Source organism: Oncorhynchus clarkii, chromosome 19 (genome assembly GCF_045791955.1).
Source record: "Oncorhynchus clarkii lewisi isolate Uvic-CL-2024 chromosome 19, UVic_Ocla_1.0, whole genome shotgun sequence".
In the NCBI taxonomy this organism is placed as follows: Eukaryota; Metazoa; Chordata; class Actinopteri; order Salmoniformes; family Salmonidae; genus Oncorhynchus; species Oncorhynchus clarkii.
The window spans coordinates 13,748,466-13,761,864 of NC_092165.1; the positions used below are offsets into that span (position 1 = coordinate 13,748,466).

Below are 13,399 nucleotides of genomic sequence, written 5' to 3' on the forward strand. Positions count from 1 at the left end.
GGTTTCTGTTTTCTCCTGTTTTAAAAAAATATATTTTTGCTCTGAAAATCACATTTTTTTAAAAAAATAGAAAAACAACTAAATTGTATGTTGTAAGTCCACAACAATGCTTAAACCAGATCAGGATACCACTATTTAAATTGACATGCAGACATGGGGAATTCTCCCTGCCCCTTCAGAAAGTCACAGGAAATACAAATCACTGATGCATCCTGTTCATGTCTTATGATAAACTTGGGCAAATTAATACATGTTCAGTTCATTTAGTTGATTCCCTACTAAGTTGAATACATTTTTAGAATATTGATGAAATCCGTTTTAATGTCTGGATTCCATGATTCCGTCTGTGTTCTCCGCATTGCAGATTTTATAGGGCCGTAGGAGCATCTCTCACCATTTCATTAGGAAGAATCTACCTTCCAAGCCTCCCAAGTGCCTCCCTCACTTTGCTATCATCTGGGACGAGTTTAGAAAACTTAGGCAGGAAAACCTTATCAAGAAATATTTTGATAACTTCAAAAAAACGACGAATGAAGTCTGAAACAAATACATGTTTGAGAAAGAGCAGCCATGCACAATCTCTGGGAGACCTCCAGAAAAGGGCCAGCCAGGATTCCCAAATTAAAAAATTAGAAGCAGAGAAAGTTTTTTTGGCTAATAAACATACCCCCGGGTGGACTCCATGCAATGCTTATTACTCTGACACACACACACACACACACACACACACACGTTTATTGCTCCTCTGTCTTCCATTAGAAGTATGTCGTTTTATTTTTTGTTCTCAGGATGTTGTCTGTAGATTTGATTAATTCTCGATGGCAGCAGGGCTTATTAAAATGTTTTCCTCTTCTCCTTCCTTCCTCCTTGATACACACACATGTACACATGTACAGGCACACACACGTTATTCTTTGCTTTCAGTCAGGTCTTTTTATCTAATGGATGTGTCGTACTTATCAGCAACTCTAGACACATACCAGATCAGGGGGACGGGCGTAATCAATTAAGTCCCCCCCTCCTCTCCCCGCCTTACCTCTGGCTTTTTTCTCCCTCTCCCACTCCCACTCCCCTCTCACCCCTGCCCTCCCGACTTCAGTTCCCAAAGGCTGTTTCCTGCCTGCCTCTCCTCACTCCGATGCACTCAGGCCCTGCCAAGACACACACTCACACAAGCAAGTGTGCGCACACACACACACACACACACACACACACACACACACACACACACACACACCGCTGAACACTCCAGAAGGTGGGGAGGATTTAAGGATCCCGGGAAGATTAAGTACACAGCTTAGCGCTATCTGACCACTGTGTCTCACGCTTTTCCTTTGATTTTCTTCCCCTCCCTCTCTCTCTCTCTTTCCCTGTCCTCCCTCTCTCCAGGTAGCCGAGCCTAAGCGGAGCGGGTTGGGCGGACCCTCCCTCCTCCACCTCCCCATCCTCCTACTCTTCCAGCGTCCCGGTCCGTGCCGTGTTTGTGTCTATCCGCCGGGGTCGGCGAAGCATGCTGGCAGTATGGACGTGAAGGAACGCAGGCCCTACTGCTCGCTGACCAAGAGCAGGCGCGACAAGGAGCGGCGCTACACGGGCTCGTCCGGCGACAGCGAGGAGTGCGGCAGTGGCGGCGGCGGTGGCCCGGGACCGAGGGTACCCACCCAGAAGTCGTACAGCTCCAGCGAGACGCTCAAGGCCTTCGACCACCAGGACTCTTCCAGACTATTGTACAGCAGCAGAGTGAAGGAGATGGTGCACCGTGAACAGGACGAGTACACCCGACAAGGTACTAGTTAGCCTAGTTAGATATCCGCTGCTGTTGTGCCTTTGAGCAAGGCATCTAGCATGCTCTAAGTGCGCTGCCCTGCGGCTGACCATGTAGGCAGTGTTTGAGGTGGGCCTGGTACTTACCGGTACAGAGTATCATCCATCACCTCCATTTTTTTCTACTGCTTGAGTACCGGAACCTCTTATACCACCTTGACTATTGGCTCTAAAATATGATCACCAGGACTGGAAATGTAAATATGATCACCAGGACTGGAAAATATAAATATGATCACCAAGACTGTAAAATATAAATATGATCACCGGGACTGGAAATGTAAATATGATCACCAGGACTGGAAAATGTAAATATGATCACCAGGACTGGAAATGCAAATATGATCACCAGGACTGGAAAATATAAATATGATCACCAAGACTGTAAAATGTAAATATGATCACCGGGACTGGAAATGTAAATATGATCACCAGGACTGGAAATGTAAATATGATCACCAGGACTGGAAAATGTAAATATGATCACCAAGACTGTAAAATGTAAATATGATCACCAGGACTGGAAATGTAAATATGATCACCAGGACTGTAAAATATAAATATGATCACCGGGACTGGAAATGTAAATATGATCACCAAGACTGTAAAATATAAATATGATCACCAGGACTGGAAATGTAAATATGATCACCAAGACTGGAAAATATAAATATGATCACCAGGACTGGAAATGTAAATATGATCACCAAGACTGTAAAATATAAATATGATCACCAAGACTGGAAAATATAAATATGATCACCAGGACTGGAAATGTAAATATGATCACCAGGACTGGAAAATGCAAATATGATCACCAGGACTGGAAATGTAAATATGATCACCAGGACTGGAAATGTAAATATGATCACCAGGACTGGAAATGTAAATATGATCACCAAGACTGTAAAATGTAAATATGATCACCAAGACTGTAAAATGTAAATATGATCATCAGGCATGTAAATGTAAATATGATCACCAGGACTGGAAAATGTAAATATGATCACCAGGACTGGAAAATGTAAATATGATCACCAGGACTGAAAAATGCTAATATGATCACCGGGACTGGAAAATGTAAATATGATCACCAGGCATGTAAATGTAAATATGATCACCAGGACTGGAAAATGTAAATATGATCACCAGGACTGAAAAATGTAAATATGATCACCAGGCATGTAAATGTAAATATGATCACCAGGCATGTAAATGTAAATATGATCACCAGGACTGGAAAATGTAAATATGATCACCAGGACTGGAAAATGTAAATATGATCACCAGGACTGGAAAATGCTAATATGATCACCGGGACTGGAAAATGTAAATATGATCACCAGGACTATAAAATATAAATATGATCACCAGGACTGGAAAATGTAAATATGATCACCAGGACTGGAAAATGTAAATATGATGGGCCACAGCTCAAATGTTTACCTTAGATAAGGGAAACGGGCCGACTACTTCAGATTTAAAGTGCGTTCAAGGACGCGACCCAGCCCTATCAGGAATCAGTTTCTGTGGATAAGGGACGCGGTGTAATTACATTTACAGTGCACTTATGTCATGAAGAAAACATGTTGTAGCTACAGTTTCAATCCAAAAAGAAGAACTCTCATTACCTCTCTGGTTGGTATCTCACTAGGTGCTGGTCCTCTGCAGCTCAGCTGGTAGAGCGTAGCGTTTACAATACCAGGATAGTGGATTCCATTGCCGAGACCACCCATGTGTAAAAATGTATGTGTGCAAGCATAACTATAAGTGGCTTGGGATAAAAGGGGTCTGCTAAATGGTATATAATAGCTGCATGGTTAATGTTGATCATGAACACTGGGGCTTGTCTAGCTGATAAGGAGCTCCAGGGGTAATGTGTTGACAGGTAGATGGGGGTATTGGGGTAAGGAAAGGGGTAACAGTCTGGGTAGGTTGGGGCTATGTATGGCATCCTCCCCATATTTACAGACACGAGACAGATGGGGGTGGCAGGTAGCCTCGAAGTTAGCGCGTTGGGCCAGTAACCGAAGGGTGCTGACAAGGTAAAAAAATAGAAAATTGTCAGTGACCTTGAGCAAGTTTAATTGCTCCAGGGGCGCTGTACAATGGCGACTCACTTGTGTGTAACAGAACAAATATAAACACCCCCCAAGTTATTATCGAGACACCCTCTCTGCCTCTCGCTGCCAGAGCTAGTCCCCTAAGTGGGCCACTCGGTCACTGGACTTTTTGTGCCACAGCGTTCGCTGGACAGACTTAAGCACTTTATGTTATACACACACCTCTTGGCTAAGCACCTCTTTCTGTCTCCTTGCCCAGTAACTCACTTAGTACCTGCCCTCATAGGAGCTTATGGTGACATTATGCTATGCTAATATAGCTAGTACTATTTGTTTATACTGTATGTTAATGTGGTGACACCATAGAAATAGAAGAGGTAGAACGGGTTTGGAACCTATTTGCCCATTCTATTCATTCAAATTCTATGGGTTTGACATTGACCTTAAATGGTTTGGTCACTTCAGAAATAATAACGGGACAGTATTCATTTGTGAAACTTGATGGACTAAAACTGGAATAATTAGACTTGTTGACCATCAGAGCTAAAATAAAAAACAGTGATTTTTGTAATTATTAGATTTTATAACGCACAGCGAGCGCATAGATCTGAAACTGTTTTTGAACTCGTGACATGAACTGGTTCGTGGAAAGATGGAGGCAAAGCGTTTTACCAGGTCCAGCCATATTTTCCAGAAACATAACAAAAGTACTTTGAAGTTCATTACTAGTTCATTGATTGTTCCTCCACTCCAATTAACAATTCATAAATAGTGGAGAGAGAAAAAAAACGCCATTACTTGAATTATCTTATCATGTACATTTTCATTGCCACACTAATTGGTGCTCATTTAAAATGTATATAATTTTAATTGAACTGCAGTGACTATCTTAGTTATGTCTGTAATTAACACGCCTTTGTAGTCACTCTTATTCCTAGATCAAAGATTGCTCCAGACAGTATTTTATCCACAGATTTCACAGTCAATATTTTATCCTTCTTATAATGTAAATGATCTCGGAGGGAATTTGGAAGATTTTTCATATTTTTTTGATCAACCAATGATTTGACCGTGCTGTGAAACTTCTGGATTCTACTACCACGTGGGGCATGGCATGCATCAGAACCAATTCACAATGAGGATGACTTATATGTAGCTTGAGAACAACATTTTCTTATTTGAATCTAAATGTAGTTAAATAATACTCTACCCTAAATGAGATAAAGCATGTATTTATCTGAATCTTCGACCATTAAATATTTAAATATTTTAAAACGAAAGAAGCCGTATATGTAGTTGCTGTCAATGATATGGTCATTTTTACCTAGGCCTGTGGAATATAAAGCAGTTGCCTCTCATTGAGATACTTGTATTACGTTTTTATTACAGTCATTTTCAGAACTGCAAAGGTAGTGAGGCGTGAAACACTTTCCCATTATCCCAAAAAAGAGTGAATATTAGCTAGTCTTGTATTAAGTTATTCACCACAAATCAGCTAAGCTGGAAGAGAACGTTATCAGAGTGAATGTATACTAATCTAAGGATTCAAAAGTAATATAATAACTTATTACTGAAGCAAAAATTATCACTAAATACGGTCACTAAATGAGATACGATAATCACTGAATAGCGGCAGGAATAATATTTTTTTACAAACATTTCACAGCATTTATAAGTAAAACAAATCTATATATATGTTTATACATGTTCAGGCATGTTCTTAACCAGCCCATTACCATCACCACGGCAGCTAAACCCACTGAATTGGAATGCAGTCTAAATCCAAATGTAAGTGTGACATAAATGTCTTTAAGCGAGAGAAAAGAGTTTAGCTTTGCAGGAAATGAATAGCGTTAGTTAAAAAAGGAACTAAATGAGTTGTGTATCACAGACTCTATTTTTAATTGGATCATGTTTTAAAATTCCCCAACGTAAAATGCAAGCCTCTTCAATTGTAGTAGAATGGTTAATAGCCCTAAGAGGAATTATACATTGTATTATTGGCTGTAGTCATAGAGATCCTATACAAATATATAGTATTCTAATTCCATGCCTGTAGTTGTGTTGGCATATGAGGACCCAGATAAATAAATAGTTCATTTTGATCCATGGTTACTGTGTCTTGTACAATTTGTTACACATTTAGGAAATGTTTGTACATGATTTTCTCCCAGATATTTCTAAGAAGTACTTTGTTCGATGGCATATTCAGAATTGTTATATTAATGTTGAGAAAAAAATGTAAATGTGTAAAACTACATACTAAAATTATTATATTTATACATATTATTATTAACAATACAAATATGATTTCTTACAATTATTTTTTATTATTATTAGTAGTAATATTATGTTGCAAGTTTTCATTAATTATTAGTTAAACTAAATGAAATGTGTAGTCAGTGTATGTCAGAAATAAAAGCCTTAATGTGGAACACTTCCTTAACTCCACCCTGATGACTTCATATGATTGTTGACGGCTGTTGTTGCCGTTTGTCTTGTTGAGGTGGCGGCGTCGCCTTTGAAGTAGTGATTTTACGCTTTCAAGGCCTTGAGATATTTATGAAATCACCAACCAGATTGGAAGTGCCTTAACTACCAATCTGTCTGCCAGGACAACATAGCAGAGCAGCCACCATCTTCTCTCCCATCTGCACCACATTACCCCTCCCCGAGAACACACATGCACGTGCTCATACGCACACACCATATTCCGTCTGCCTGCAAGAGGAAAACACTTTTACTAAGTCTCTGTACTCTACACTTGGGATTTTTATCTGTTAATATTTTGGCAAATATTCTCAAATTAATTTGGGGAGTTTCAATGAATGGTTTCCATAGAGATTGCAGTTATTTGATAATTTCGGTGGCTCCAAATCTACTGTATTTAACGTTATACTGCTTAGTTAGGCTACTGTACCTTCTTACTTGTGGGTTTTTTTGCAATGCAAATTAATTGTGACTGGATTGTTTTCTACAATATGGGTCTTGAATTCCTTTCAGCCTGCATAATGTTACCGCATTAGATATAACCAAAGTGCAGCCACATATGAGATCAATCATTAACACAGCAACCTCTGCCAAATATTTCTCTCTCTCGCTCTCTCTCTCAGTTGATAAGTTGCAGACATTATGTGTATTTGCTTCATGCGTTGTAAATTATTGCTATGTACCCTGAGCCCCTCCAGTGATGTTTGCCGTTTCCTACGCGCCAGCCAACATTAGTAACCCGCAAGTAACGCTTTTATAGGGCATTTATCGTTGGACCTTGTGGGCTTGGCGTTGTGCCCACCTGCACTGAAACAGTGGCTAGCTCAATAGTCCGTTCCAAGGTGCTCTTTGTTGTTGGGTTTTGCTGGGCACAGACGTCAATTCAGCGTCTCTTCCACCAACGTAATTTCATTGAAATGACGTAGAAACAACGTTGATTCAATCAGTTTGTGCCCAGTGGGCCAGCACTGAAGTGCCCTTTATGTTAGCATGGTTCGAACCGTGTTTTTGTTATGCTAACGAGTTCAGCTTGAGCTGCGGAATGCGTTCTGCTCTGCCTAAGCAAAATGGACTGTATCATAGCGTGCTATTTTGCGCTACAGCATTAGGCCTATGTGTTGTTTCAGTTGTGTTTCAGCGATGATATGTTTTGCTAGAGGAGACTGACTATAGATTCCCCTTCGGATGTTTTGCGTTGGATATTTCTTTAGGCGTTTGGCTCGCTCCTCCAACGCGGTATAAATTGCCTTTAGCAAGTAGTGTTTCACTGAAGTATGTATCGTTTTAGTTGTTTCGTCATGCTCTACTTCAGTCGTTAGAGCAGGAGGTAGACTAGCAGATTTTTATCGGAGCCGATGGTCGGGTGACCGGAACCGAATTACCATAATTAGTAATAATAATTAACATCGAACAAATTGACGACAACTAAGCCCTAAAAGAGATTGGATTTGAAATAACAATCCTTTCATAACTTGATTACATTGAGACACGATCACGTGTGTCCCTTCTATTTGTGGGAATGCTTAGGAACAGATTTGCTAAATTAAACACATTTTTATCTGAATTACTGGTGATTTTAGTCTTCAGGGGGCTCCATAAAATAGAAGTTTAGGGTGTCTCCCTCCGTTTGATAATGAGAGTTTTCCATTAGGGCGTTGGTCTTATAGTGCTGAAAAATAGGGGGGGGGGGGTTGCTAACTGCTAGCATGTTGTTAGCTAGTCAGGCATGGTCGTGGTAAGATACAACGGTCGGTGCTGGGAGTCCAGCGTGGGATCCTGGGTATAACAGAATGTTAAGCCCCTGCAGTTATCTGAGAGTCAGATGAAACCTGATAGTCCCCTTTTTGGACTTCTAGGAGCTAGTGCTGTTTACAGTGTGTTTTCACTGGGGATTTCAGGCCAGTTGATACTGCACCCCACCAACGCCCATCACGAAAAAAAAGTCAGCACAGGATTTGTTTGTATTTTCTCTCTTTCTTTTTAAGCCCATGCAGAATATTTTTTGCTCAACATCTCCAGTCCAAATGCCTCCCCAGATGCTGGCTAGGCCCCATTTACCTGTCAGTTTCTATTTTGTTAGCACCTGGGAGATGGCTCTCCCCCTTCTCTCTTCCGTGGCGTCCCAAATGGCACCCTATTCCCAAATATATGAATTGTCGGTCCCATGTTTCATGAGCTGAAATAAAAGATCCCATACATTTTCCATATGCACCAAAAGCTTATTTCTCTCAAATTTTGTTCACAGATTTGTTTACATCCCTGTTACTGAGCTTTCCTAATTTGCCAAGATAATCCATCCACCTGTTTGGTAAATCAAGATGCACCTTGTACTGCAGACAATAAAAGGCCACAAAAAATGTGCAGTTTTATCACAACACAATGCCACAGATGTCAAGTTTTGATTTAGCGTGCAATTGGCATGCTGACTGCAGAAAGTTCCACCAGAGTCGTTTTAGAGAATTTGGCAGTACGTCCAACCGGCCTCACAACCGCAGACCACGTGTAACCACACCAACCCAGGACCTCCACATCTGGCTTCTTCACCCGCAGGATTGTCTGAGACCAGCTTCCCAGACAGCTGATATGAAGCTGTGGGTTTGCACAACCTAAGAATTTCTGCACAAACTGTCTCAGGGAAACCGTCTCAGGGAAGCTCATCTGTGTGCTCGTCATCCTCACCAGAGTCTTGACCTGACTGCAGTTCAGTGTCATAACTGACTTCAGTGGGCAAATGTTCACCTTCGATGGCCACTGGCTGGAGAAATGTGCTCTTCACGGATGAATCCCAGTTTCAACTGTACCGGGCAGATGTCAGACAGCGTGTATGGCGTTGTGTTGGCGAGCGGGTTGCTGATGTCAACGTTGCGGCGGGTAGCCTAGTGGTTAAAGAATGGGGCCAGTAACTGAAAGGTTGCTAGATCGAATCCCTGAGCTGGAAAGGTACAAATCTGTCATTCTGCCCCTGAACAAGGCAGTTAACCCACTGTTCCTAGGCTGTCATTGTAAATAAGAATTTGTTCTTTACTGACTTGCCTAGTTAAATAAAAAATATATATATATTTTATGGTATGGGCAGGCATTAGCTACGAACACAATTGCATTTTATTGATGGCAATTTGAATGCACAGAGATACCGTGATGAGATCCTGAGGCCCATCATCGTGCCATTCATACACCGCCATCACCTCATGTTTCAGCATGATAATGCACAACCCCATGTCACAAGGATCTTTAAACGATTCCTGAAAGCTGAAAATGTCCATGTTCTTCCATGGCCTGTATACTCACCAGACATGTCATCCATTGAGCATGTTTGGGATGCTCTGGATTGACGTGTACGACAGCGTGGTCCAGTTCCCGCCAATATCCAGCAACTTCACACAGCCATGGAAGAGGAGTGGGACAACATTCCACAGGCCACAATCAACAGCCTGATCAACTCTATGTGAAGGATATGTGTCGCGCTGCATGAGGCAAATGGTGGTCACACCAGATACTGACTGGTTTTCTGATCCACGCCCCTACCTTTAAAAAAAAGGTATCTGTGACCAACAGATACACCAACAGATGTACTCCCAGGCATGTGACATCCATACACAAGGGCCTATTGAATTTATTTCAATTTACTAATTTCCTTATATGAACTTGTAGAAATTGTAGAAATTGTTGCATGTTGCGTTTATATTCTTGCTCAGTTTATATAGCCATCTATCTATCCATCTGCCACTGGTCAAATACAACTAAAGCTGGGGAGGGAGGGGGGGGGGTATGTCTGTCTGGTTCTCAGTGATAGGATGGATCTGAGGGTCGGGAGGCTGGAGGTCAGAGGGGGGGGGGGGGGGGGGGGGGATATCAGGGCTGAGAATTACCAGGGACCTCAAGTTACGATATAATCACTATACTTAAGTGCTGATACGATATGTATTGGGATTTGATACTGTGATTTTATTGTGATTTGATGTTCCAAACATATTGCTCCCCATATGTCTGCTGCAGAGAGACGAGAGAGAACCAGGAGAAAACCCATTTTGAGAAAACAAAATCAGTTATGGAAATAAAGTTTCGGTGCAGGTACAGGTACAGCCAACTAGTGTAAAAATAATATTGCGATATTTTAAAAACGATACGATGATATCGTCAAAAATAACATCCCAATATGTAACTGAATAGATTTTTCCCCCCATCCCCTGTAGATAGGGCAGGAAGAGGTTTTAATGTGACAGATGATCTGTTAGCGACAGGGTTCAAGGTGTTTTGTCTTTACTGCCAAGTTACTGTCAAGTTAGATCAGCTGTACTCCCTGTGTTCTCTTGTAAAAGGCCACTGAATTGTTCTCCCTGGTAAATGCTAGCTCTCTTAAATATCTCTGAAATACTTGACATTTAGAATAAAATACTCCAGCGCCTCTCTTATTGAAACTGTTGATGTCCTCAACCTTGTTCTTTGTGGAAGAGTCTTTAAGATCCTCCATCTTGTTTCCTCTCTCAAAACTCCCTTTATTCTACTCTGTACTTCCTGTATTCTCTTGTAAAGAGGCACTAGTTTTTCCTTTGGAAGACACTTATTGACCGGTATACATGTTCAGGGTTCTAGTGTTGATGACTTCTATCTCGTTTCCTCTCCTCTCAGGGCAGAACTTCAACCTGAGACAACTGGGGATCTGTGAGCCGTCCACGCGCCGCGGCCTGGCCTTCTGCGCCGAGATGGGCCTCCCCCACCGCGGCTACTCAGTCGGCGCCGGCTCCGACGTGGACACCGAGAACGAGGCCGTGATGTCACCGGAGCGTGCCATGCGGCTGTGGGGCCGTGGGGTGAAGTCGGGCGGCCGGAACTCGTGCCTGTCCAGCCGGTCCAACTCGGCCCTGACCCTCACCGACACAGAGCACGAAAACAAGTCGGACAGCGATAATGGTGAGTCCGGTTGGTATGCACAACACACCTTTTTATTTATCTCTCTCTTTTATCTCCTTTCTTGGCTCGGGCCACCTAAATGACAGGAGCGTGCACAGCTCGACTTCGTGCACACTCCCCGACACGTCCACTGACACTGAGGAATCGGTGAAACACGGTTGTTGGGAAAGAATGTTGAATGAGAGTTGGTGTCGCTCAGCGTTCCTTTCCTCTTGTGACCACTTCACTTGAGAAGATGCAGCTGTGAACTTGACAATGAGAGGATTTGAGGGAACTCAAGAATTAGTGTGAGTGTGAATGGGTACTGTAAGTGTATGTCGGCATGTTCATTGAAGCCCACTGATTGGTGAAGGTGAAGGGTTAACCCCAAGGCGTGGTGACAGACTGTTGGATTATGACTCTCAGGGTTTGACTTTGTTCTGAAGGCGAAAGTGAAGAGAGAGAGAGAACCCTGTCACCTGCTTTCTGCCCTCTACTCCCCCTCTCCTCTCCTCCGCTGCCCTCTGCTCCCTCTCTCTCCCGAGCTGCCAACCTTTTTTTGATTAAGTTTCCCCAGGTGGCCCCTAGAGCGCCATCACATATAGCTTTGTGACTGTCTCTGTCCCTCCCTGTATTTCTCTGTCTCGCTCTCTGCCTCTCTTTCTCTCTCTGTCTCTCTTTCTCTCTCTCTTTCTCTCTCTCTCTCTCTTTCTGTCTCTCTCTCTGTCTCTCTCTCTCTCTGTCGCTCTCTCTGTCTCTCTGTCTCTCTCTCTCTCTCTCTCTCTTTCCTTTCTCTCTCTCTCTCTTTCTGTCTCTCTCTCTGTCGCTCTCTCTGTCTCTGTCTGTCTGTCTCTCTCTCTCTCTCTCTCTCTCTCTCGCTCTCTCTCTCTCCTTCTCTCTCTCCCACATTTACCCCTTTCCCTCACAGCCATTATATCAGCTCCATCCTTGCACTCCTCTCTCCCATCTGCCCTTTCTCTTTCTCTCTCTGTCTTCCTCACCCGCCCAGTCTCTCTCCTTCTCTCTCTCAGGTTCACCTAGTCCAGTGTTAGGAGTGTATCTCTGGCTGGGTGAGCTCACACAATGGTTGATTAGCAGGCCTTGGTGGTTTGAAGTTACACGTGTGAGATTTGAACGGGAGGAGGAGCGACACTCTTCTTTCGCTCTCTCGCTCCTCTATCGCTCTCACCCCATCTCCTCTCTCAGAGCGACCATGACTTTTTCGTTTTGTGTTATTTTTCAAAGAGCACTTGTGTGACAGGTGGCGTTTTATGGCACTCTACACCATCGAGTTTTGAAAGCATTTTATTGCATTGCTCCGACACCCACAAATGTTATTAATCATTTTTAATTCTGTTTCTTTAGATGAATATAGAATGGAAATGTGTCAAACTATTGGGAGTAAGAAAATAACAACGTAAGAAAAAACCAGCTGACAATGTCAGATTTGTACCTTTTAAAAACATGAAATTAAAAATATTTTAATGAACATAATTAACGATCAAAAATGTACCTGCATCTTCATGAAACTACATTCATTAGTCTGTCTCTAGACACTTCGGCTTACAGGTGCTGGGCTAACCTTTAAAATGTAGACGTTACAAAGCTGTTCTAGGACTGGAATCCCGACGGTTCTAGTGATATAAAGTTCTTACCTAACCACTTCCATTAGGAGTTCCTATACCTTCATTAACACCTCTTTGGCTTCATTAAGAACAGAAAAAACTAAGTGCTGAAGTTGTGCGTTTATATATTAAATGCCATTAGAATGTGAGCTTGCATTCCCCAGAGTATAGACAGGCCCAGCTAGGAGGAAATTAGTAGTGGTTGGAATAGATTGTGTCTTAAAATAGTTGATGTTAGGAAAAGGAATTCAGCTGTGTGTGTGTGTGTGGGGGGGGGGGGGGTATATATGTGTGTGTATAAGCCTCTCAGACAGGTTCTGAGTGTCATGTTTGCATTGAGGCCTGGCCATTGTTTAGGTCTGGTGTTCAACAGTGTTGCAGTGAATCTGCAGTTGTCTCGTTAAACTAGGACATATGCTGTAGGTGTTCCAGTTCCCCAGCTAACAGCTAACCAGTGACAGGTGTGGCCCTGCAAAATGCACAGATTGCACAGAGACTAGAAAGAGC

At 42.4% G+C, this 13,399-nt stretch overlaps 1 protein-coding gene across 3 annotated transcripts in view; it reads left to right on the top strand.

The window, feature by feature from the left end:
* The first annotated feature begins 1,471 nt into the window (after positions 1-1,471).
* LOC139374734 (teneurin-3) overlaps positions 1,472-13,399 on the top strand; it is a 320,057-nt gene continuing 308,129 nt past the window's right edge. For all 3 annotated transcript variants that reach the window (XM_071115855.1, XM_071115856.1, XM_071115857.1), the window contains exons 1-2: positions 1,472-1,786; positions 11,007-11,288. In XM_071115855.1, the coding sequence (XP_070971956.1) occupies positions 1,522-1,786; positions 11,007-11,288 (547 nt within the window). In that variant the 5' untranslated portion in view covers positions 1,472-1,521. The remainder of the gene's footprint in view (positions 1,787-11,006; positions 11,289-13,399) is intronic.